This window comes from Gigantopelta aegis, chromosome 12, assembly GCF_016097555.1.
Source record: "Gigantopelta aegis isolate Gae_Host chromosome 12, Gae_host_genome, whole genome shotgun sequence".
NCBI lineage: Eukaryota > Metazoa > Mollusca > Gastropoda > Neomphalida > Peltospiridae > Gigantopelta > Gigantopelta aegis.
In genome coordinates, this window is record NC_054710.1 from 834,213 (window position 1) to 858,819 (window position 24,607).

At 39.7% G+C, this 24,607-nt stretch overlaps 1 protein-coding gene across 1 annotated transcript in view; it reads right to left on the minus strand.

Annotated features, from left to right (window-relative positions):
- Positions 1-814: 814 nt before the first annotated feature.
- Positions 815-24,607, minus strand: part of LOC121386535 — a 54,840-nt gene continuing 31,047 nt past the window's right edge. The window contains exons 6-11 of the mRNA XM_041517472.1: positions 22,832-23,000; positions 16,266-16,451; positions 15,840-15,983; positions 8,458-8,646; positions 7,213-7,389; positions 815-1,511 (exon numbers count right to left, since the gene is read on the minus strand). Of these exons, the coding sequence (XP_041373406.1) occupies positions 1,414-1,511; positions 7,213-7,389; positions 8,458-8,646; positions 15,840-15,983; positions 16,266-16,451; positions 22,832-23,000 (963 nt within the window). The 3' untranslated portion in view covers positions 815-1,413. The remainder of the gene's footprint in view (positions 1,512-7,212; positions 7,390-8,457; positions 8,647-15,839; positions 15,984-16,265; positions 16,452-22,831; positions 23,001-24,607) is intronic.

Consider the following 24,607-nt stretch of genomic DNA (forward strand, 5'->3'; position numbering starts at 1 on the left):
TTACCGGACACAGTGGTGTTGTGTTTTGTTTTATCGGACACGGTGGTGTTGTGTTTTGTTTTACCGGACACGGTGGTGTTGTGTTTTGTTTTACCGAACACGGTGGTGTTGTGTTTTGTTTTACCGGACACGGTGGTGTTGTGTTAAGCAATCGGACAGAAGGCTGGTAGGTACATGGTTCGCAGCCCAGTACCGGCTCCCACCCAGATCGAGTTTTAACGATGGGTAGGAGTAAGGCCACTGCTCACTAACCACTAACAGCTAACAGCTAACATACTGTCCTGGACAGAGGTGTGTGCCTAGAACACCGTTTGCACCTTAACTGGTTATAAGCACGAAAGTAAGTTGGAATGAATGTCCGACTACAATATACTGTTCACGTCCGTTATGTAACGTCAACAGCTTATAACAACAGGGCGACAACAACAACAAGAGGGCGACAATAACAGGAAAGGAATGCCAGCAAGCCGGCATTGAAAGGTGACATAACAAGGCGATGTTCGAACATTTGGCATGAAAACAATTACAATCCTGCTTTAAATAGAGACCGTCCAAATACATAACAGTTTCTTAACTTACCTGTAGTTGGTTACTAGAATCTAGCGAACTTCTAAATGTGTACTTCACTGCTACACAGACAGTAACTTAAATATACTCCCTAAAAGCGTGTTGAGGATGTTGCCCCATGGTTCGCAAAGGGCGGGGCGTAGATCAATGGTAAAGCGCTCGACTGGTGCGCGGTCGGTGGGTCCACTGGGTTAGTTCTTACTCTAGTCAGTGCACCAGCATCCAAAACAACAACACAACGAATAAAACCATTGACACATGTTTAATTATCTTTTCACATCATATTCTTATTTGTAAATATCATTGATTATCTATTCACATCATATTCTTATTTGTAAATATCATTGATTATCTGTTCACATCATATTCTTATTTGTAAATATCATTGATTATCTGTTCACATCATATTCTTATTTGTAAATATCATTGATTATCTGTTCACATCATATTCTTATTTGTAAATATCATTGATTATCTATTCACATCATATTCTTATTTGTAAATATCATTGATTATCTGTTCACATCATATTCTTATTTGTAAATATCATTAATTCTTTTCACATCATATTCTTATTTGTAAATATTATAATTTCTATGTATATTTTACAAACAAATAGATCAACCAATTTTTAATTTATTTATTTAATTACATGTATTTATTTATTTTATTTATTATTGTTATTTTTTTAAATTATTATTTTCTTTTGCGGTGTTTTTCTGATATGAGTGTAATTTATACAGAAATATGTGCCTTTGACACAGTTAGTAAAACAATTTACGCTGCCGTAGACATGCGCCTTTAACTTGTGTCAGTCGTGACGTCAATTCCGTTCAGGTTCCGGCGTTAGGCACACACCCACTGACTGCCCATACAGAAACATAGCGGGTCGTTCTCCATCTTCTCTCCGTCTCTGGCACAGGTACCATTACTTTTACGACAACCTGAATTCACAAGTTATAATAAAATAATAAATAAATAATACTAATAATAAATATTAGAAATAAATAAATAAATAAATAATGAAGTAATGAAGAGGAAACCCGCTGTCGCCACTACATGGGCTACTCTTCCGATTAGCAGCAAGGGATCTTTTATTTGCGCTTCCCACAGGCAGGATAGCACAAACCATGGCCTCTGTTGAAGCAGTTATGGATCACTGGTCGGTGCAAGTGGTTTACACCTACCCATTGAGCCTTGCGGAGCACTCACTCAGTCGGTATCTGGATTAAAAATCCCATGCCTCGACTGGGATCCGTACCCAGTACCTACCAGCTGTAGACCGATGGCCTGCCACGACGCCACCGAGGCCGGTCTGAAGTAATGAATAAATAATAATGAAGTAAGTAAATACATAAATAAATAAATACATACTAAATTAATATTAAAACGTAAAACAAATAAATAATTAAATAAATAGTTAATTATACAAAACAAACAAAGTAAGCAATTAATACATAAATGTAAAATAAATAAATACATATATTACTAAATAAACAAATAAATAAAATATAATAAAGAAACTATTAATTAATAAATAAATAATATTAAGAAAATAAATATATATTAATTGAAATATTAAATACATAAATAAATAACAAATACATATGTATTAAATATTTAAGTATTAAATACTTTTAAAATATTAAGCATATTCTGTTTTTATTTCGTATCTGTCAAAGCCTGCACTGAGCTACACACCCTCCCCCATACACGTGTAATGACAGTGTCGGGGTTGTGGAGACTTATTTTAATATATTTATGTATATTGAGCACACCTGAGATCACCTCTCTGCTTAGCTTAGTACTTGTGATTTCACCTATCAAGTGTAATCAATATAAACCTGGGTATTATAGTCTGTTCCAAATTACATACGTTTTGCAGTAAAATTGTAAATAAATCTCATATTTCTATCTATAACAGGTCATTTATTTTAAAAATTTCTACCAGTTGTTTGAATACCATAACAGGACATGATAATACTGACACATTTTTTATGGTTATATATAAGACTGAAAAATCACCTGGGTATAATTTTGATTAGTACTTTAGTACGCAAACAAAGTAACATGTACATCAAGAGAAAAATGGTTTACATAGATAGTATTATATACAATATAATCCCATGGGTACGCACAAACACAGACACGCTCATATATACAATATAATCCCATGGGTACACACACACACATGTACGCACAAACACAGACACGCTCACACACACACATGTACGCACAAACACAGACACGCTCACACACATACACATGTACGCACAAACACAGACACGCTCACACACACACACATGTACGCACAAACACAGACACGCTCACACACATACACATGTACGCACAAACACAGACACGCTCACACACACACATGTACGCACAAACACAGACACGCTCACACACACATATGTACGCACAAACACAGACACGCTCATATACACATGTACGCACAAACACAGACACGCTCACACACAGACACGCTCATACACACGCACACACACAGACACGCACATATACACATGCTACACACAAACACAGACACACACACATGTACGCTCACATACACACAGACACGCTCACACACACACATGTACGCACAAACACAGACACGCTCACACACACATGTACGCACAAACACAGACACGCTCACACACACACATGTACGCACAAACACAGACACGCTCACACACACATGTACGCACGCTCACACACGCTCACACACACATGTACGCACAAACACAGACACGCTCACACACACATGTACGCACAAACACAGACACGCTCACACACACATGTACGCACAAACACAGACACACTCACACACACACACATGTACGCACAAACACACACACGTTCACACACACATGTACGCACAAACACAGACACGCTCACACACATCTGTACGTACAAACACAGACACGCTCACACACACATGTACGCTCAAACACAGACACACAGACACGCAGACACACACACATGTACGCACAAACACAGACACGCTCACACACACACATGTACACACAAACACAGACACTCATATACACATGTACGCACACACAGACACGCTCACACACACACATGTACACACCAACACACACACACATGTACGCACAAACACAGACACGCTCATATACACATGTACGCACAAACACAGACACGCACACACACACATGTACGCACAAACACAGACACGCTCACACACACACATGTACGCACAAACACAGACACGCTCATATACACATGTACGCACAAACACAGACACGCTCATGTGTACGCACACACATGTACACACACAGATGTACGCACAAACACAGACACGCTCATATACACATGTACAGACACACTCACACACACATGTACGCACCCACACATACACGCTCATATACACCTGTAGGCACAAACACAGACACGCTCACACACATGTACGCACAAACACAGACACACACATGTCACAGACACACACATGTACGCACACAGACACGCTCACACACACATGTACGCACAAACACAGACACGCTCATATGCACATGTACGCACAAACACAGACACGCTCATACACACATGTACGCACAAACACAGACACGCTCACACACACATGTACGCACAAACACAGACACGCTCACACACACATGTACGCACAAACACAGACACACTCACACACAGATGTACGCACAAACACAGACACGCTCATATACACATGTACGCACAAACACACACACACACACATGTACGCACCCACACATACACGCTCATATACACCTGTAGGCACAAACACAGACACGCTCACACACATGTACGCACAAACACAGACACACACACATGTACGCACAAACACAGACACGCTCATATACACATGTACGCACAAACACAGACACGCTCACATACACATGTACGCACAAACACAGACACGCTCACACACACATGTACGCACAAACACAGACACGCTCATATACACCTGTACGCACAAACACAGACACGCTCACACACATGTACGCACAAACACAGACACACACACATGTACGCACAAACACAGACACGCTCATATACACATGTACGCACAAACACAGACACGCTCACACACACACATGTACGCACAAACACAGACACGCTCATATACACATGTACGCACAAACACAGACACGCTCACACACACATGTACGCACAAACACAGACACGCTCACACACACATGTACGCACACACAGACACGCTCACACACACACATGTACGCACAAACACAGACACGCTCACACACAACACAGACACGCTCACACACATGTACGCACAAACACAGACACGCTCACACACACATGTACGCACAAACACAGACACGCTCACACACACACATGTACGCACAAACACAGACACGCTCATATACACATGTACGCACAAACACAGACACGCTCACAAACACATGTACGCACAAACACAGACACACTCACACACACATGTACGCACAAACACAGACACGCTCATATACACATGCTCACAGACACACTCTGTACACATGTACGCACAAACACAGACACGCTCATATACACTGTAGGCACAAACACAGACACGCACAAACACATGTACACGCACACACACACACATGTACGCACAAACACAGACACGCTCATATACACATGTACGCACAAACACAGACACGCTCACACACACATGTACGCACAAACGCACAAACACATGTACGCACAAACACAGACACGCTCACATGTACGCACAAACACAGACACGCTCACACACACATGTACGCACAAACACAGACACGCTCACACACATGTGTACGCACAAACACAGACACGCTCACACACACATGTACGCACAAACACAGACACGCTCACACACACATGTACAGACACACTCACACACACATGTACGCACCCACACATGACACGCTCACACACATGTACGCACAAACACAGACACGCTCACACACACAGTACGCACATGTACCCACAAACACATGTACGCACAAACACAGACATGCTCATATACACATGTACGCACAAACACAGACACGCTCACACACACATGTACGCACAAACACAGACACACTCATATGCACATGTACGCACAAGCACAGACACGCTCATATACACATGTACGCACAAACACAGACACGCTCACTCACACATGTATGCACAAACACAGACACGCTCACACACACATGTACGCACAAACACAGACACACTCACACACACACATGTACGCTCACCCACACATGTACACAAACTCAGACACGCTCACACACATGTACGCACAAACACAGACACGCTCACACACACATGTACGCACAAACACAGACACGCTCACACACACACATGTACGCACAAACACAGACACGCTCACACACACATGTACATGTCACAGCCACGCTCACACACACACATGTACGCACAAACACAGACACGCTCACACACACATGTATGCACAAACACAGACACGCTCACAAACACATGTACGCACACGCTCACACACACATGTACGCACAAACACAGACACGCTCACACACACATGTACGCACACACACAGACACGCTCACACACATGTACGCACGCTCACAGACACGCTCACGCACACACATGTACGCACAAACACACACGCTCACACACACATGTACGCACAAACACAGACACGCTCACACACACATGTACGCACAAACACAGACACGCTCATATACACATGTACGCACTAACACAGACACGCTCACACACATATGTACACAGACACGCTCATATAGACATGTACGCACAAACACAGACACGCTCACACACACACATGCACGCACAAACACAGACACGCTCACACACACATGTACGCACAAACACAGACACGCCCACACACACATGTACGCACAAACACAGACACGCTCACACACACATGTACGCACACACACAGACACGCTCATATACACATGTACGCACATGTACGACACGCTCATATACATATGATGCACATGTATGCTGCAAGTACATGCATATATATATATATATATATATATATATATATATATATATATATATATATATATATATAAACGATATTAAGATATCGCAGTAAATCGGCCAAAGGGTGTACATCTCAAATTTTAAACTTACTGTATGTTCAGCGAAAGCTTTTCAGTAGGCCAGTATTTTTCTCAGAACTGATGACGTCACCAGACCAAGCATTATGATTCTGTTGTGAATCACGTGCAGATTAACAAAACGTTGGGTCACTTGGCTATAACTTAAGACTACGAATTCCATAGTATGCGTCAATGCAGTGGCCACTCCAACCAGCAAAACTAGTTATTTTGTTTGGTCGCACTCGTGCGACTTGGTAGTAATTTTTGGTCGCACGCGTGAAAAATCCAGTCAAATATGCGACCAGTTGGTCGAGAACTTTGAGCGCTGTAGATATATATATAAACGATATTAAGATATTTTTTTCAGAGAGCAAGAGTTGAAAAGAAGTGAACAAGAGACAGAAAGTTTGTGTATGTATGTATGTGTGTGTGTGTGTGTGTGTGTGTGTGTCCGTGCGTGTGTGTGTGTGTGTGTGTAACCACTAAATTTTAATTATTTTACCGGATTGTACTATTTGGGAGCGGGGGTCAACTGCCCCCTCCCCCGCTAGATACGGCCCTGCATACTTACAGGCTCCTTGTGTGGTGGGTGGTGTGGTGGTGGGTGGTGTGGTGGGTGATGTGGTGGTGGCGGGTCGGCACTTCCACAGGTCGCCCTGACAGGAACAGTTTTCTGTGCCGTCGTCGTAGACGTCGTTACGTTTGTGACATCGAGACCGTGAGGTGCGCGTGTCAACACAGTCAGACGCTGAAATTATTTAATTGTAAAGGTATAAAGAAAGTATGTTTTGTTTAACGACACCAGTAGAGCACATTGCTTTATTAATCATCAGCTGTTGGATGTCAAACAGTTGGTACAGTTGACAAAATATAGTGTTACAAGAGGAAACCCGCTACATTGTTCTATTAGTAGCAAGGGATATTTTATATGCACTACCCCACAGACAGGATAGTACATACCACGGCTTTTGATACAACAGTCGTCGTGCACTGGCTTGAGCGAGTAATTTTGACATATAGTCTTAGAGAGGAAATCAAGTTTGCTTTGTGTAACGACACCAGTAGAGCACATTGATATATTGATCATCAACTACTGGATGTCAAAATGTTTGTACTTTTGACATTTAGTCTTACTAGAGGAAACCCGCTACACTTTTGCATTAGTAGCAAGGGACCGGCCTCGGTGGCGTCGTGGTTAAGCCATCGGTCTACAGGTTGGTATGTACTGGGTTCGGATCCCAGTCGAGGCATGGGATTTTTAATCCAGATACCAACTCCAAACCCTGAGTGAGTGCTCCGCAAGGCTCAATGGGTAGGTGCAAATCACTTGCACCGACCAGTGATCCATAACTGGTTCAACAAAGGCCATGGTTTGTGCTATCATGCCTGTGGGAAGCGCAAATCAAAGATCCCTTGTTGCCTGTCGTAAAAGAGTAGCCTATGTGGCGACAGCGGGTTTCCTCTAATAAACAGTGTCAGAATGACCATATGTTTGACGTCCAATAGCCGATGATAAGATAAAACAAAATCAATGTGCTCTAGTGGCGTCATTAAATAAAACAAACTTTACTAGTAACAAAGGTTTTTTGTATGCACCATCCCACAGACAGGGTAGCACATACCAAGGCATTTGATATACCAGTTGTAATGCACCGACTGAAACGAGGAATAGCCCAATGGGCTCACCGACGAGGATCGATCCTAGACCTACTGTGCATCAAGCGAGCGCTTTACCACTGGGCTGCACCCCGCATCCAGTCGTGTCACTAGACCGACTGCCACGTCAGGGGTCAGAGGTCAGTGATGAGATTGTTACCTTGACAACCGTAGATCACTTGTATGGTATCGTGTGGATATGGCGGTGTGGTCGTTGTCATCACAGGCGGCGTGGTGGTGTCGAGTTCAGAACAAAACCATTTCCCTGAGCGACAGCTGCAGTACTTTCCGTCATAGACCCCGGCCTGGCGTGACTCGTAACATCGCTTCTTGACGTCGTCCCAACACTCTGAAACACACATACACAAATATTAAAGGCGCAATATCGCCTCAACATATTACAACAACACGATGAAACACACATACAGACATATTAAAGGCGCAATATCGCCTCAACATATTACAACAACACGATGAAACGTGGAAATGCAAATGTTTTATTTAACGACGCACTCAGCACATTTTATTTACGGTTATATGGCGTCGGACATAGGGTTACGGATCACATAGATATCGAGAGAGGAAACCCGCTGTCGCCACTTCACGGGCTACTCTTTTTATTAGCAGCAAAGGATCTTTTATATGCACCATCCAACAGATAGGGTAGTACACACCGCGACCTTTGAAACACCAGTCGCGGTGCACTGGCTGGAACGAGAAATAGCCCAATGGGCCCACCTATGGGGATCGATCCCACACCGCCCGCGCCCTGATGAAACACACAAATTTAACATAAATATTTAAGGTAAAATATCGTCTAAACATATTACAACACTCTGAAACACACATACAGACATATTAAAGGCGCAATATCGCCTCAGCATATTACAACAACACGATGAAACACACACATACACATGAATATTAAAGGTAAAATATCGCATCAATATATTAAAGCATCATGCTGAGAAAGAAAAAAACACAAATATCAAAGACGCAATATCGCTTCAACATATAACAACATGCTGAAAGACACACATATACAAATATTAAATGTGAAATATCGTCGCATCATATTACAACATCACGCTGAAGCGGACACATACACATAAACAATCTGTTCAACAGATGCTATGCGTTCTGATGCATGGATTCATAGACGTGTTATAAATACATGTACCAGGAAGATTGTGGACAATCATGTGGGCCGCCCATTGTCAATCTACCCCTCCCCCCCCCCCCCCCCCCCACGCCTCCCAATACTAAACTGTTATTAATGATACTGATCAATTCCATACCAATGGAAACTATCTAAGCTTGAAGGATCACTTCCTACCTGAACTAAACGCAAATCTGTATTGGTGTGAGTATATGTGTATGGATATGTTTACCAACCGTGTGTGTTCCCCTTTCTACTTTGGATCTACGAAGACAAAAGTAATGTTTAAACATCAGAAGAAACAATGGCTATGCAATGAGAAATGGAAGTACAGTCAAACCTAAACGTGTCGCCAACCATATTCAAGAGCCACCTGTCTTACTTGATTGGTCTGTTCCCCCTGGATGATTTGTATTGCCTTTACGAAGTAAAAAGACGAGACATAGGTACATGTATTACCTTTACAATGGCGGCGGTATCTGTGTTAATGGCATCATCTTTTATATTTAGCTCAACTTTAATGTTTTGCGTTTAGCCCCATTTCTCACAAACTATAAGTCTTATATTATTGACACTGTGTTTACAGTTTCATCTATGAAACTTCATCTCAATGACTGTTAACAAAAAAATCAAATTTATTAAATAAAATATTAATTGATGGTATTTTTGGTAAGGTTTGTTTCTTCACATACATGTACATTGAGAAAAACATCAGTGGCTGAAACCATCAGCTACACTGAATGTTGAATAAAGTTATGGTAGACATTTAATTTCACTGAATTCTTTATTGATAAGTGCTATTCTGAGACCTTTTACCATGTATTTCCATCATTCTACCCTCATAACTAGTTGTAATCCATGTAAAAATGTGTAGTGATTTGTTTACAACCCTATATAGCTGTTTTGTAGTAATGCTAAGATGAATAAATGTTGTTATCCAGATTCGGGCATTTTCTTAATTTGGGCAAAAGCCAGCCTGCCCCCCCCCCCCCCCCATAAAAAAATGGGAACCCGTACGCCTATGACATCCTCAAATTAATCCCAAATCAGTATACATGTACCTGCATTATGTGGCCACAAATAAAACATTGCCTGTAAATTGCCTGTAAACCAGAAGTACAGGCATCAAGCCATAAAACAAAAGGAAAATGCAAGCATGAAATGCATTCTTTGAGTAAATTAAACTTGGTATTTGAATTCATCCAGTTTGATTATATATTTCAAGAAAGTCCAGCTACAATGTGGCCTTAGGGAGGTTAATACTCGTTTGATAAGATATTTTGTGTAATTCAAAATGAATCCACAGCCACGGTATTTTTATTAGTTTATGGAGAGAGAGTCCACAGCCTAAGAGATGCCCTAGGAGGAATGAATGAATGAATGAATGAATGGATGGATGTTTAACGACACCCCAGCTCAAAAATATACATCAGCTATTGGGTGTATCAGCACAGGGAGACGACAGCCAGTTGCACCAGTAGCTGGTCTTTTTACAATGCAGTCCCTCTCTCGTCCTGCGATGCTAGCTAATACTCATGTCTACACATCGAACCGCCACTATTGGAACATTGATTAATTGATTATTGGCTAATGTCAAATATTTAATAATTCTGATATAATTTTAATCCTGATGGAAACCCGCTGTATTTTCCTTTAGCAGCAAAGGATATTTCATAATATGCACTCTCCCAGACAAGGCAGCACTAACCATGGTGTTTGATATACCATTCGTAAGCCACTGATTCGTACGGGAAACCCAAGCAGAGAATGGGTCCACTGACTGGCACCAAACATACAATCAAATCATCACAAGCATGCGTTCTGCCGATTGTGTTAGACACGGACCCTACCTCAAGCCAGCTCAGAGTATTCGCCTACTCCAGCTCAACGGTGATTCACATAATTATATACCCTACTCCAATATGCTGGCTATAGCCGTCATACTATTATGCAAACTGTGATTACTATGTCTACAATCTGAGCCATAGCTAGACCGTAGATATGGCAGAATGAAGCAAAGTATAACATGGTTGCCATCTCTTGTCAATACATTCTAACTGGGTGTGATCCTATGACCTGTTCCTACACGTGAGGAAAGAATGTTGAAAACACTGGCAATGTACCCTTAAATCTTGTTCGTGAAATGTTTTGTTGGTTAAAAGACACCTGTTCAAATGTATGTATGGACGAGATGACTGATGACAACCTCGATGTATTATTTTATTACCAAGGAAAATTTGCTTTACATTCTTCTACCAAAACTGTATTTTAATGAGATGTCCAACAGTGATGCTGAAGGAGTCTGATCACTGCAAGATGTCCCAAGTACTGTCGATGCAAAATATAAGCTAAGACCTGCGAGGCTGTACATAAACAAAGGCTAATGTGAAATGTGTGATTGCTTGTCTTTGCACTGGTGATCTAAGGAAATTAGTTAGCAGTGAATAATTAACTATTGACAGAAATGATAAACTTGCTGGATAGTTTTCATAAGCAGTAAGTAAACTTCACTGTACCAGTTTCCACATTTCAAATAATATTTCTAAATTCCTATATTTTGGAATAAAAACAGATGTTACTAAAATAATATTAGCAGGGATGGCAGCTTCTACACAATAAAGTATTGTGGAATTGTGTAAATCTTTAGTATGTTAAAACAGAAGCTATTCAATATGTGACTATGGGCAAGGGTAGACCATCTACCTTTTTTAATTAAAAGAAGTGCAGTAACCGAAAACAAGAACAACGCTTAAACCCATGATAAGAAATAATAATGTGTTAATTTGATACCAAAGTCTTGCCGCTTTTCTTGAGAGGCACACTTTAGTTTATTTGATTCTCATATTTTCTACTGAACTGTGATGCACCAAACTACTTCTATAAGGCATAGAACAAACGTGCAGATTTTGTTTTCTCTCACACACACATTTATGACAATAATTGACAGTACATGTAGTTATTTATTTTTACTGGGGAGGGGATGTTATTTTCTTAAATTCACTAGAAAATTAGAGGCTTATTCAAAGATATCAGCTTACTTCTGGTAAAACTTATTACAACTTGGAAACAACAACGTATAAAAATCGCGATATGCAAAACTGTAGCGCGATTCGTATCGAGTTGAAATATCGCGGTATACCAGTTTATGGTTGCAGCATTAATATTAAAATTGAATGACAAATGTATTAGTATTAATTAATTAAAAATAATTTCTAAATTCGTAAATGGACTAACAAGGTCAAGAGAGATCCCGAGAATTGGCCGATGACAGCCCACTGAATGAAAAATGGCAACTCTATTGTTTCACGTTATTTATATTTTCAAGTATGGAAGCATAAGGATATCATATCAATTTAAAAAATAGCTGACATTCGCACAGTTGAATGTATCTTATAAAGCAAATGATAAAAAAGGAACCGTTTCATCAATTATTCCTATAAATGTAGCAGTCTACACATTTCTGCAAGGTGTTTACATACTACCTCCAAGATAAGGTGGTACAAACTTCATTTGCTTTTCCATAGATTTGATGATGTTTATTATTATTCATATTTTAAAATCTAAATAACCATCTAATATTTATTTAAATAAAACACAAATTATATGCTGTATTAATAGACAGTGTCTTGGTGTGAAGTTCATTACTGATCTGCCTTCTATTACGGTTTTAATTTTTACAGCTTTTATCTGCTTCAATGAAATGATGGACCTGTAATTTTACAGTTTCACTGACATTACTCACCAGCATGTAAATATTAACAGGCATATACATATGACAGTTTGCCATATGTTTAGGGTTTGATAGTTATAAAATACTAAAACTACAGTTGTTTTAGTGTACATACAAATAGTGTACTTTTAACCAATTTAGGTTCGGGTATAAAACACATTAATTTCAAAAGTAAACTTAAAATAAAATATCGATATACTTCAGTTTTCGTGCCTGTTTGCTGTCTGTACTTCTGCTTGTCCAACAGGGAAAGTAATTAAAAGTAAATGTGGTTAATTGCTAAACCAATTGATGAAATCACAAATGCCCAGATTCTGTAGAGCCCGCGATTCAACAAAAAGCAGTATACCTGAACATATGGTCATTTTTTTGTTTGCAATGTTTCCAGCAAAGCAGACCACCCAATTGTTCACTCTGAAGGTCTGTTCTAACAAATAAATAGCAAAGCAAAAGTATGTTGTGCGGAGTCAGGTCCATCAAAATTTCAAGCCCTTGGATCCCGGACTAATACCAACACGGCTATGTGGCGTTTATCACTATCGTCATGTTCTCGTGTGACACATCGACTGATCTGGTCCAACACAACGAAATAAACAGTACCCCATCCCCCCCTCCCGTCCCCCATACACATATTAATCTTGATATCCAGTTCAGTTTAGATGATTTCAGCTTAGATGGTTATAGTTTCACTTACGACACATTACTTCAGGCGGGTCCACTATCATCATAGGTGTCGTGGTTGGTGGTGTCCCGCACATCCCCGAATCCAAATGGGCATAGCCCTCGTTAGCACCGCGACATCGAGGCGGGGATTGACTCATATCAACACAGTCAGACTCTGAAATTGTATTTAAACACATTTATATAGAGACATTTCACAGACATCCAACTGTTCCATCCAACCATCCATTCACATATCCATCCATCCACATATCCATCAATCAATATTAAAAGTATATGTGCAACCATCCATCCCTCATCCTTCCATCCAATCGTCCATCCATCCATCCATCCATCCGTCCATCCATCCATCCACCCATCCATCTACATATTCTTCCATCCATCCATCCATCTACATATCCATCCATCCATCCATCTACATATCCATTCATCCATTTACATATCCATCAATCCATCTACATATCCATATATCCATCCATCCATCCATCCATCCATCCATCCATCCATACATCCATACATCCATACATCCATCCATCCATCTACATACATATCCATCCATCCTTCCATCCATCTACATATCCATCCATCCATCCATCTACATATCCATACATCCATCCATCTACATATCCATACATCCATCCATCCATCCATCCATCTACATATCCATACATCCATCTATCCATCTACATACATATCCATCCATCCATCCATCCTTCCATCCATCTACATATCCATCCATCCATCCATCTACATATCCATACATCCATCCATCCATCCATCCATCTACATATCCATACATCCATACATCCATCTACATACATCATCCATCCATCCTTCCATCCATCTACATATCCATCCATCCATCCATCCATCCATCCATCCATCCATCCATCCATCCATCCATCCATCCATCCATCCATCCATCCATCCACATCCATCCATCCATCCATCCATCCATCCATCCATCCATCCATTCATCCATCCATCCATCCATCCATCCACATATTCATCCATCCATCCATCCATCCATCCATCCATCCATCCATCCATCCATCCATCCATCCATCCATCCATCCATCCATCCATCCATCCATCCATCCATACATCCATCCATCCATCCATCCATCCACACATCCATCCATCCATCCATCCATCCATCCAATCCACACATTCATCCATCCATTCATCCATCCATCCATCCATCCATCCATCCATCCATCCATCCATCCATCCATCCATCCTACATATCCATCCATCCATCCATCCATCCACACATCCATCCATCCATCCATCCATCCATCCATCCATCATCCATCCATCATCCATCCATCCATCCATCATCCATTCATCCATCATCCATCCATCCATCCATCCATCCATCCATCCATCCATCCATCCATCCCATCCATCCCTCCATCCATCCATCCATCCATCCATCTACATCCATCCATCCATCCATCCATCCATCCATCCATCCATCCATCCATCCATCCATCAATCACAACACGCTGAAACACGCAACATAGAAACATAGCTTCAGTTTTAGTAACTTGTTAATACACGCTGAAACCCGCAAAATACAAACGTACCTACAGGCTTAACAAACTCACAATCTCGCCTCATCATATCTTAACATAATACAAACAAAACACAAGTTTTAATATTTTGTTGACGTCCTAACACGCTGAAACAAACAAAACACAATCATAACTACATTTTTAATAAACTCACAATGTCGCCTCACCATATTACAAGATCATTTACTAAATGTAAAATACATACATAATTATAGCTTTAACATATCCCTGACATCCCAACATGCTGAAACAAACAGAAGCATAGCTATTAAAGGTGCAATATCGCTTCATCGTATTATAACATCATCTAGTAATAAAAGTACAAACTACAGCTTTAATAACTTCACGACATCACCTTAGATGATTTCAGTTTAGATGGTTAGAGTTTTACTTACGACACATTACTTCAGGTGGGTCCACTATCATCAAAGGTGTGGTGGTCGGTGGTGTCCCGCACATCCCCGAATCCAAATGGGCATAGCCCTCGTTAGCACCGCGACATCGAGGCGGGGATTGACTCATATCAACACAGTCAGACTCTGAAATTGTTATTAAACACATTTATATAGACATATTTGACAGATATCCAACTGTTCCATCCATCCATCCATCCATTCATCCATCCATCCACACAACCATCAATCCATCTTCAAAACATATGTGCAACCATCGATCCATCCATCACTCCATCCATCCATACATCGATCCCCCATCCATGCATCCCCATCCATCCGTCTATCCATCCACCAATCCCCAATCCATCCATCCTATCTTCTCCTTATATCTATTAAAGTGTCATAGGTCAGAGACCAGACTGTTACCTTGACAACCGTAAATCATTTGCATGGAGTCTGCGTGTGGAGATGTGGTAGTTGTGGGCATTGGTGGCGTGGGGGTGTCCAGCTCAACACACATCCACTTCCTCAGCACACAGCTGCAGTGTTTGCCGTTGTAGACCCCGGCCTCGCCTGACTGGTGACATCGCTTGTTGATGGCGTCCCAACACGCTGGAACACGCAACATACAAACATAGATACAGTTTTAATATCTTGTTGATGGCGTCCCAACACGCTGAAACACGCAACATAGAAACATAGCTACAGTTTTAATATCTTGTTGATGTCGTCCCAACACGCTGAATCAAAGACAATACAAACATAGCTACAGTTTTATTATCTTGTTGATGGCGTCCCAATACGCTGAATCAAAGACAATACAAACATAGCTACAGTTTTAATATCTTGTTGATGGCGTCCCAACACGCTGAATCAAAGACAATACAAACATAGCTACAGTTTTATTATCTTGTTGATGGCGTCCCAATACGCTGAAACAAACACAATACAAACATAGCTACAGTTTTATTATCTTGTTGATGGCGTCCCAACACGCTGAAACACGCAACATACAAACAAAGCTACAGTTTTATTATCTTGTTGATGGCGTCACAACACGCTGAAACAAACAAAATACAAACATAGCTACAGTTTTAATATCATTGTTGATGGCGTCACAACACGCTGAAACACGCAACATACAAACATAGCTACAGTTTTATTATCTTGTTGATGGCGTCCCAACACGCTGAAACAAACACAATACAAACATAGCTACAGTTTTATTATCTTGTTGATGGCGTCCCAACACGCTGAAACACGCAACATACAAACATAGCTACAGTTTTATTATCTTGTTGATGGCGTCTCAACACGCTGAAACACGCAACATACAAACATAGCTACAGTTTTAATATCTTGTTGATGGCGTCCCAACACGCTGAAACAACCACAATACAAACATAGCTACAGTTTTAATATCTTGTTGATGGCGTCCCAACACGCTGAAACAAACACAATACAAACATAGCTACAGTTTTAATATCTTGTTGATGTCGTCCCAACACGCTGAAACACGCAACATACAAACATAGCTACAGTTTTAATATCTTGTTGATGGCGTCCCAACACGCTGAAACACGCAACATACAAACATAGCTACAGTTTTAATATCTTGTTGATGGCGTCCCAACACGCTGAAACAAACACAATACAAACATAGCTACAGTTTTAATATCTTGTTGATGTCGTCCCAACACGCTGAAACAATACAAACATAGCTACAGTTTTATTATCTTGTTGATGGCGTCCCAACACGCTACAGTTTTACATATACAGTTTTATTGTTGATGTCGTCCCAACACGCTGAAACAAACACAATACAAACATAGCTACAGTTTTATTATCTTGTTGATGGCGTCCCAACACGCTGAAACAAACAAAATACAAACATAGCTACAGTTTTATTATCTTGTTGATGTCGTCCCAACAGGCTGAAACAAACAAAATACAAACATAGCTACAGTTTTATTATCTTGTTGATGTCGTCCCAACGTCCCAACACGCTGAAACAAACAAAATACAAACATAGCTACAGTTTTATTATCTTGTTGATGTCGTCCCAACAGGCTGAAACAAACAAAATACAAACATAGCTACAGTTTTATTATCTTGTTGATGGCGTCACAACACGCTGAAACACGCAACATACAAACAAAGCTACAGTTTTATTATCTTGTTGATGGCGTCCCAACACGCTGAAACAAACAAAATACAAACATAGCTACAGTTTTAATATCTTGTTGATGTCGTCCCAACACGCTGAAACACTACACAATTGACGGCGTCCCAACACGCTAGAAACATAGCTACAGTTGTATTATCTCGTTGATGGCGTCCCAACACGCTGAATCAAAGACAATACAAACATAGCTACACTTTTATTATCTTGTTGATGGCGTCCCAATACGCTGAATCAAAGACAATACAAACATAGCTACAGTTTTATTATCTTGTTGATGGCGTCCCAATACGCTGAAAGAAACAAAATACAAACATAGCTACAGTTTTATTATCTTGTTGATGGCGTCACAACACGCTGAAACACGCAACATACAAACAAACCAACACGCTGAAACACGCAACATAGAAACATAGCTACAGTTTTAATATCTTGTTGATGTCGTCTCAACACGCTGAAACACGCAACATACAAACATAGATACAGTTTTAATATCTTATTGATGGCGTCCCAACACGCTGAAACACGCAACATAGAAACAGCGCTACAGTTTTAATATCTTGTTGACGGCGTCCCAACACGCTAAAACAAGTTCAAGTTCAAGTTCTTTATTTGCCTTAAGTTAAACAAACTTATCAGCATAAATACATACATATATAATCACGGTATATATTTGAATATCACAAATATACAAATACATAGAAACATGGAGAGTGATTTAAGAACGCTGAAACCCGCAAAAATAACATAGTATACTAGTAATAGTGGTGGGATGTACATATACATGTGCTCTATAAAGTTTTTATCGTGGTTGTTGACGTCCCAACATTCTGAATTCTAAATATATAGGTATATATTGATGTAATACCAGATGAAATATGATTAATATACTTGCTAATGAAACGGCAGCTTTTTGTGGATGTCATACATTAAGTAAGCTTCAGTACAGAAGCATCTAACTTTATTTGCCAAAACTAAATAATTTTCCCAGGTTATTGATGTCTTTATTGTTTTCAGTTGTTAATAGTTCAATGAGCCTAAATACGCTTGGACGTCTGTGGTAACATTGTTTTATATACTTATTCCTCAAATCATTCAAAGCTGGGCAAATAAGGATAAAATGGTATTCGTCTTCTATATCATTATAGTTACAAATAGTGCATTTTCTTTCGGCCCTGTCAATTTTCCTATACCTTCCGATTTCTATATTTAATTTGTGTGCACTAATTCGGATCTTTGATATTTCTTTTAAGTGATTTAATGGTATGGGTTGTCTAAGATATGTTTGTAGCTTGAATTCAAGTAACAAAAATTTACAAACACAATACAAACATAGATAGAGTTTGAATATCATGTTGATGTCGTCACAACACGCTGAAACACGCAACATAGAAACATAGCTTCAGTTTTAGTAACTTGTTAATACACGCTGAAACCCGCAAAATACAAACGTACCTACAGGCTTAACAAACTCACAATCTCGCCTCATCATATCTTAACATAATACAAACAAAACACAAGTTTTAATATTTTGTTGACGTCCTAACACGCTGAAACAAACAAAACACAATCATAACTACATTTTTAATAAACTCACAATGTCGCCTCACCATATTACAAGATACAAACATTACTAAATGTTAATGGCGTACATACATAATTATACAAACATAGCTTTATCTTGTTGATGGCGTCCCAACATCCCAACATGCAACAAACAAACAGAAGCACAGCTATTATCTTGTGCAATATCGCTTCATCTGTATTATAACATCATCATAGTACATAATAAGTGTTGATGTACAGCTTTAATAACTTCACGACATCACCTTAGCTGATTTCAGTTTCTTGATGGATGGAGTTTTACGCTTAAACACATTAAATTCAGGTGGGTCCACTATTATCAAAGTTGTGGTGGTCAACACGGTGTCCCGCAACATACAAACAATCCAAATTTATTATAGTTGATCGTTAGCACCGCGACATCGAGGCGGGGATTGAAACATATCAACACAGTTTTATTATCTTGTTGATGGCGTCCCAACACGCTTAAACACATCACAACACGCTTATATAGACATATTTACAGTTATCCATCTTGTTGATGTCGTCCATCCACGCCATCCATTCATCCATCCAAACACACAACCATCAATCCATCTTCAAAACATATGTGCAACCATCGATCCATCCATCACTCCAGTTTTCCATCCATGACATCGATCCCCCATCACATGCATCCCCATCCATCCGTCTATCCATCCACCAATCCCCAATCCATCCATCCTAGCTACAGTTTTATATCTATTGAAAGCGTCCAAGGTCAGAGACAAACAGACTACAACCTTGACAACCGTAAATTATCTTGTTGATGGCGTCCCAACACGCTGCGTGTGGAAATGTAGCTACAGTTTTGGGCATTGTTGATGTGGGTCCCAACAGCTGAAACACACATACCACATAGCTACTTTTACATCTTGTTGATGGCGTTTGCCGTTGAGACCCCGGCAATCAAACTGACTACAGTGACATATCTTGTTGATGGCGTCCCAACACGCTGAAACACGCAACATACAAACATAGCTACAGTTTTAATATCTTGTTGATGGCGTCCCAACACGCTGAAACACGCAACATACAAACATAGCTACAGTTTTATTATCTTGTTGATGGCGTCCCAACACGCTGAATCAAAGACAATACAAACATAGCTACAGTTTTATTATCTTGTTGATGGCGTCCCAATACGCTGAATCAAAGACAATACAAACATAGCTACAGTTTTATTATCTTGTTGATGGCGTCCCAACACGCTGAAACACGCAAAATACAAACATAGCTACAGTTTTATTATCTTGTTGATGGCGTCACAACACGCTGAAACACGCAAAATACAAACATAGCTAAAGTTTTAATATCTTGTTGATGGCGTCCCAACACGCTGAAACACGCAACATAGAAACATAGCTACAGTTTTAATATCTTGTTGATGTCGTCTCAACACGCTGAAACACGCAACATACAAACATAGATACAGTTTTAATATCTTATTGATGGCGTCCCAACACGCTGAAACACGCAACATAGAAACAGCGCTACAGTTTTAATATCTTGTTGACGGCGTCCCAACACGCTAAAACAAGTTCAAGTTCAAGTTCTTTATTTGCCTTAAGTTAAACAAACTTATCAGCATAAATACATACATATATAATCACGGTATATATACAAATATACAAATACAGGTGGAGAGTGATTTAAGAATTAATGGTAAAATTAACATAGTATACTAGTAATAGTGGTGGGATGTACATATATATGTGCTCTATAAACATTATCGTGGTATAGTGATAATTCTAATTCTAAATATATAGGTATATATTGATGTATACCAGATGAAATATGATTAATATACTTGCTAATGAAACGGCAGGTTTGTGGATGTCATATTTTAAGTAAGCTTCAGTAAATCGTCTCTAACTTTATTTGCAAAAACTAAATATTTTCCCAGGTTATTGATGTCTTTATTGTTTTCAGTTGTTAATAGTTCAATGAGCCTAAATACGCTTGGACGTCGTGGTAACATTGTTTGATATACTTATTCCTCAAATCATTCAAAGCTGGGCAAATAAGGATAACATGGTATTCGTCTTCTATATCATTATAGTTACAAATAGTGCATTTTCTTTGGCCCTGTCAATTTTCCTATACCTTCCGATTTCTATATTTAATTTGTGTGCACTAACACTTTGATATTTCTTTTAAACATAGCTAAAGTTTTAATATGTTTGTTGATGGCGTCCCAACACGCTGAAACAAACACAATACAAACATAGATACAGTTTTAATATATTGTTGATGTCATCACAACATGCAGGAACACGCAACATACAAACATAGCAACAGTTTTAATATCTTGTTAATACACGCTAAAATACGCAAAATACAAACGTACCTATAGGCTTAATAAACTTACAATGTCGCCTCATCATATCTTAACATATACAAATATAACACAAATTTTAATATTTTGTCGACATCCCAACACGCTGAAACAAACTCAATACAAACATAGCTACTGTTTTAATATCTTGTTGATGGCGTCCCAACACGCTGAAACACGCAATATACAAACATAGCTCCAGTTTTAATATCTTGTTGATGGCGTCCCAACACGCTGAAACACGCAATATACAAACATAGCTACAGTTTTAATATCTTGTTGATGGCGTCCCAACACGCTAAAACACGCAACAAAACAAGATGTTTATCGGCCTCCAAAGTTCCGCTATTTAATTTTGTCTAGGTATCGATGCATCGTAATACTTCTACTGACACTATTCCCTTGGTTGTGTATCGATTCCTGGTTTGATCATGTATCGATTCCTGGTTTGATCATGTAACGATTCCTGGTTTGATCATGTATCGATTCCGTATTATTATATTTATATTACATTAATTACCTATTCATTTAGCAACACGAAGAGAATAAGCGCCTGTTTAATTTAGTATCATTTTTAGTTTTAACTTCATTTGAGGTCAGTTTATGTGATTTAATTTCATACTTACGACATGTCACTCCACGTCAATAATAATTTCATATTTACAGCACATGACTTCTGACGGGTCAGTCATACTTTCGAATTAACGACACATAATATTAGGTCAATAATTATTTCGTACTTACTACACATCACTTCTGGCAGGTCAACGATCATTTCGTACTTACGACACATCATTTCTGGCAGGTCAATGATCATTTCGTACTTACGACACATCACTTCTGGCTGGTCAACGATCATTTCCTACTTACGACACATCACTTCTGGCGGGTCGACGATCATGGCTGGCTCACACGTCCACCGATCTCCACGACAGGAACACTGTTTGATGCCGTCGTTGTAGCTCTCCGTCGAACTGTGGCACCTCGGCGAACCTTCCGTATCTACACAGTCCGTCTCTGAAAGTGTACTGAGATGTGTCTAATAATATATATTATTACATGGATATTTGCCATCCATTTACTAATGTATTCGTCTACCCATCCATCCATCCATCCAGCCAGCCAGCCTTCCTTCTGTCCATCCATTATTCTGATTCATCAAACATACTTCCCATCCATACACCCAACTATCCATCCACCCACCTATCTATCCATCCACCAACCTATCCATCCATCTCTCCATCCATCCATCATTGCATAGATCCACCCATCATTCTCTCCATCCATCTATCCATCCATAATCAATCTGTCTATCCCTCCACTTATCTATTATTCTGTCAATCCATCCACTTATCCATCATTCTGTCTATCCCTCCATTTACCCATCAATGTGTCTATCCCTCCACTTATTCATCATTCTGTCTATCCCTCCACGTATCCCTCATTTTGTCTATTCATCCACTTATCCATCATTCTCTCTATCCATCCACTTATTCATCATTCTGTCTATCCCTACACTTATCAATCATTATGTCTATCCATCCACTTATCAATCATTCTGTCTCTCCATCAACTTATCTATCATTGTGTCTATCCATCCCGGTATCTATCATTCTGTCTATCTCACCACTTATCAATCATTATGTTTATCCATCCACTTATCAATCATTATGTCTATCCATCCCGTTATCCATCATTCTGTCTATCCATCCCGTTATCCATCATTCTGTCTAAACATACACTTATCCATCATTCTATCTATCCATCCCGTTATCCATCATTCTGTCTATCCCACCACTTATCAGTCTGTCTATCCCTACACTTGTCTATCTGTCCAGTTATCCATCATTCCGTCCTTTCATCCAGTTATACATCATTCTGTCTATCCATCCAGTTATCCATCATTTTGTCTACCCATCCAGTTATCCATCATTCTGTCTATCTGTCCAGTTATCCATCATTTTGTCTATCTATCCAGTTATCCATCATTCTGTCTATCTGTCCAGTTATCCACCATTCTGTCCATCCATCCAGTTATCCATCATTCTGTCTATCTGTCCAGTTATCCATCATTCCGTCCATCCATCATGTTATCCATCATTCTGTCTATCCATCCAGTTATCCATCATCCTGTCTATATATCCAGTTATCCATCATTCTGTCTATCTGTCCAGTTATCCACCATTCCGTCCATCCATCCAGTTATCCATCATTCTGTCTATCCATCCAGTTATCCACAATTCCGTCCATCCATCCAGTTATCCATCATTCTGTCCATCCATCCACGTATCCACCATTCCGTCCATCCATCCAGTTATCCATCATTCTGTCTATCTGTCCAGTTATCCATCATTCCGTCCTTCCATCCAGTTATCCATCATTCCGTCCATCTATCCATTTATTCATCATTCTGCCTATCTGTCCAGTTATCCACCATTCCGTCCATCCATCCAGTTATCCATCATTCTGTCTATCTGTCCAGTTATTCATCATTCTATCTATTTCTACAGTTATCCACCATTGCGTCCATTACTGAACTATGTACGTTATGAGTCGAAGAGAAAGGTCGATGGTCAGTTTTAAACGATTACCTAGAAAGCCGTAAATCAGTGTTATACGATTACCTTAACAGCCGTAAATCAGTGC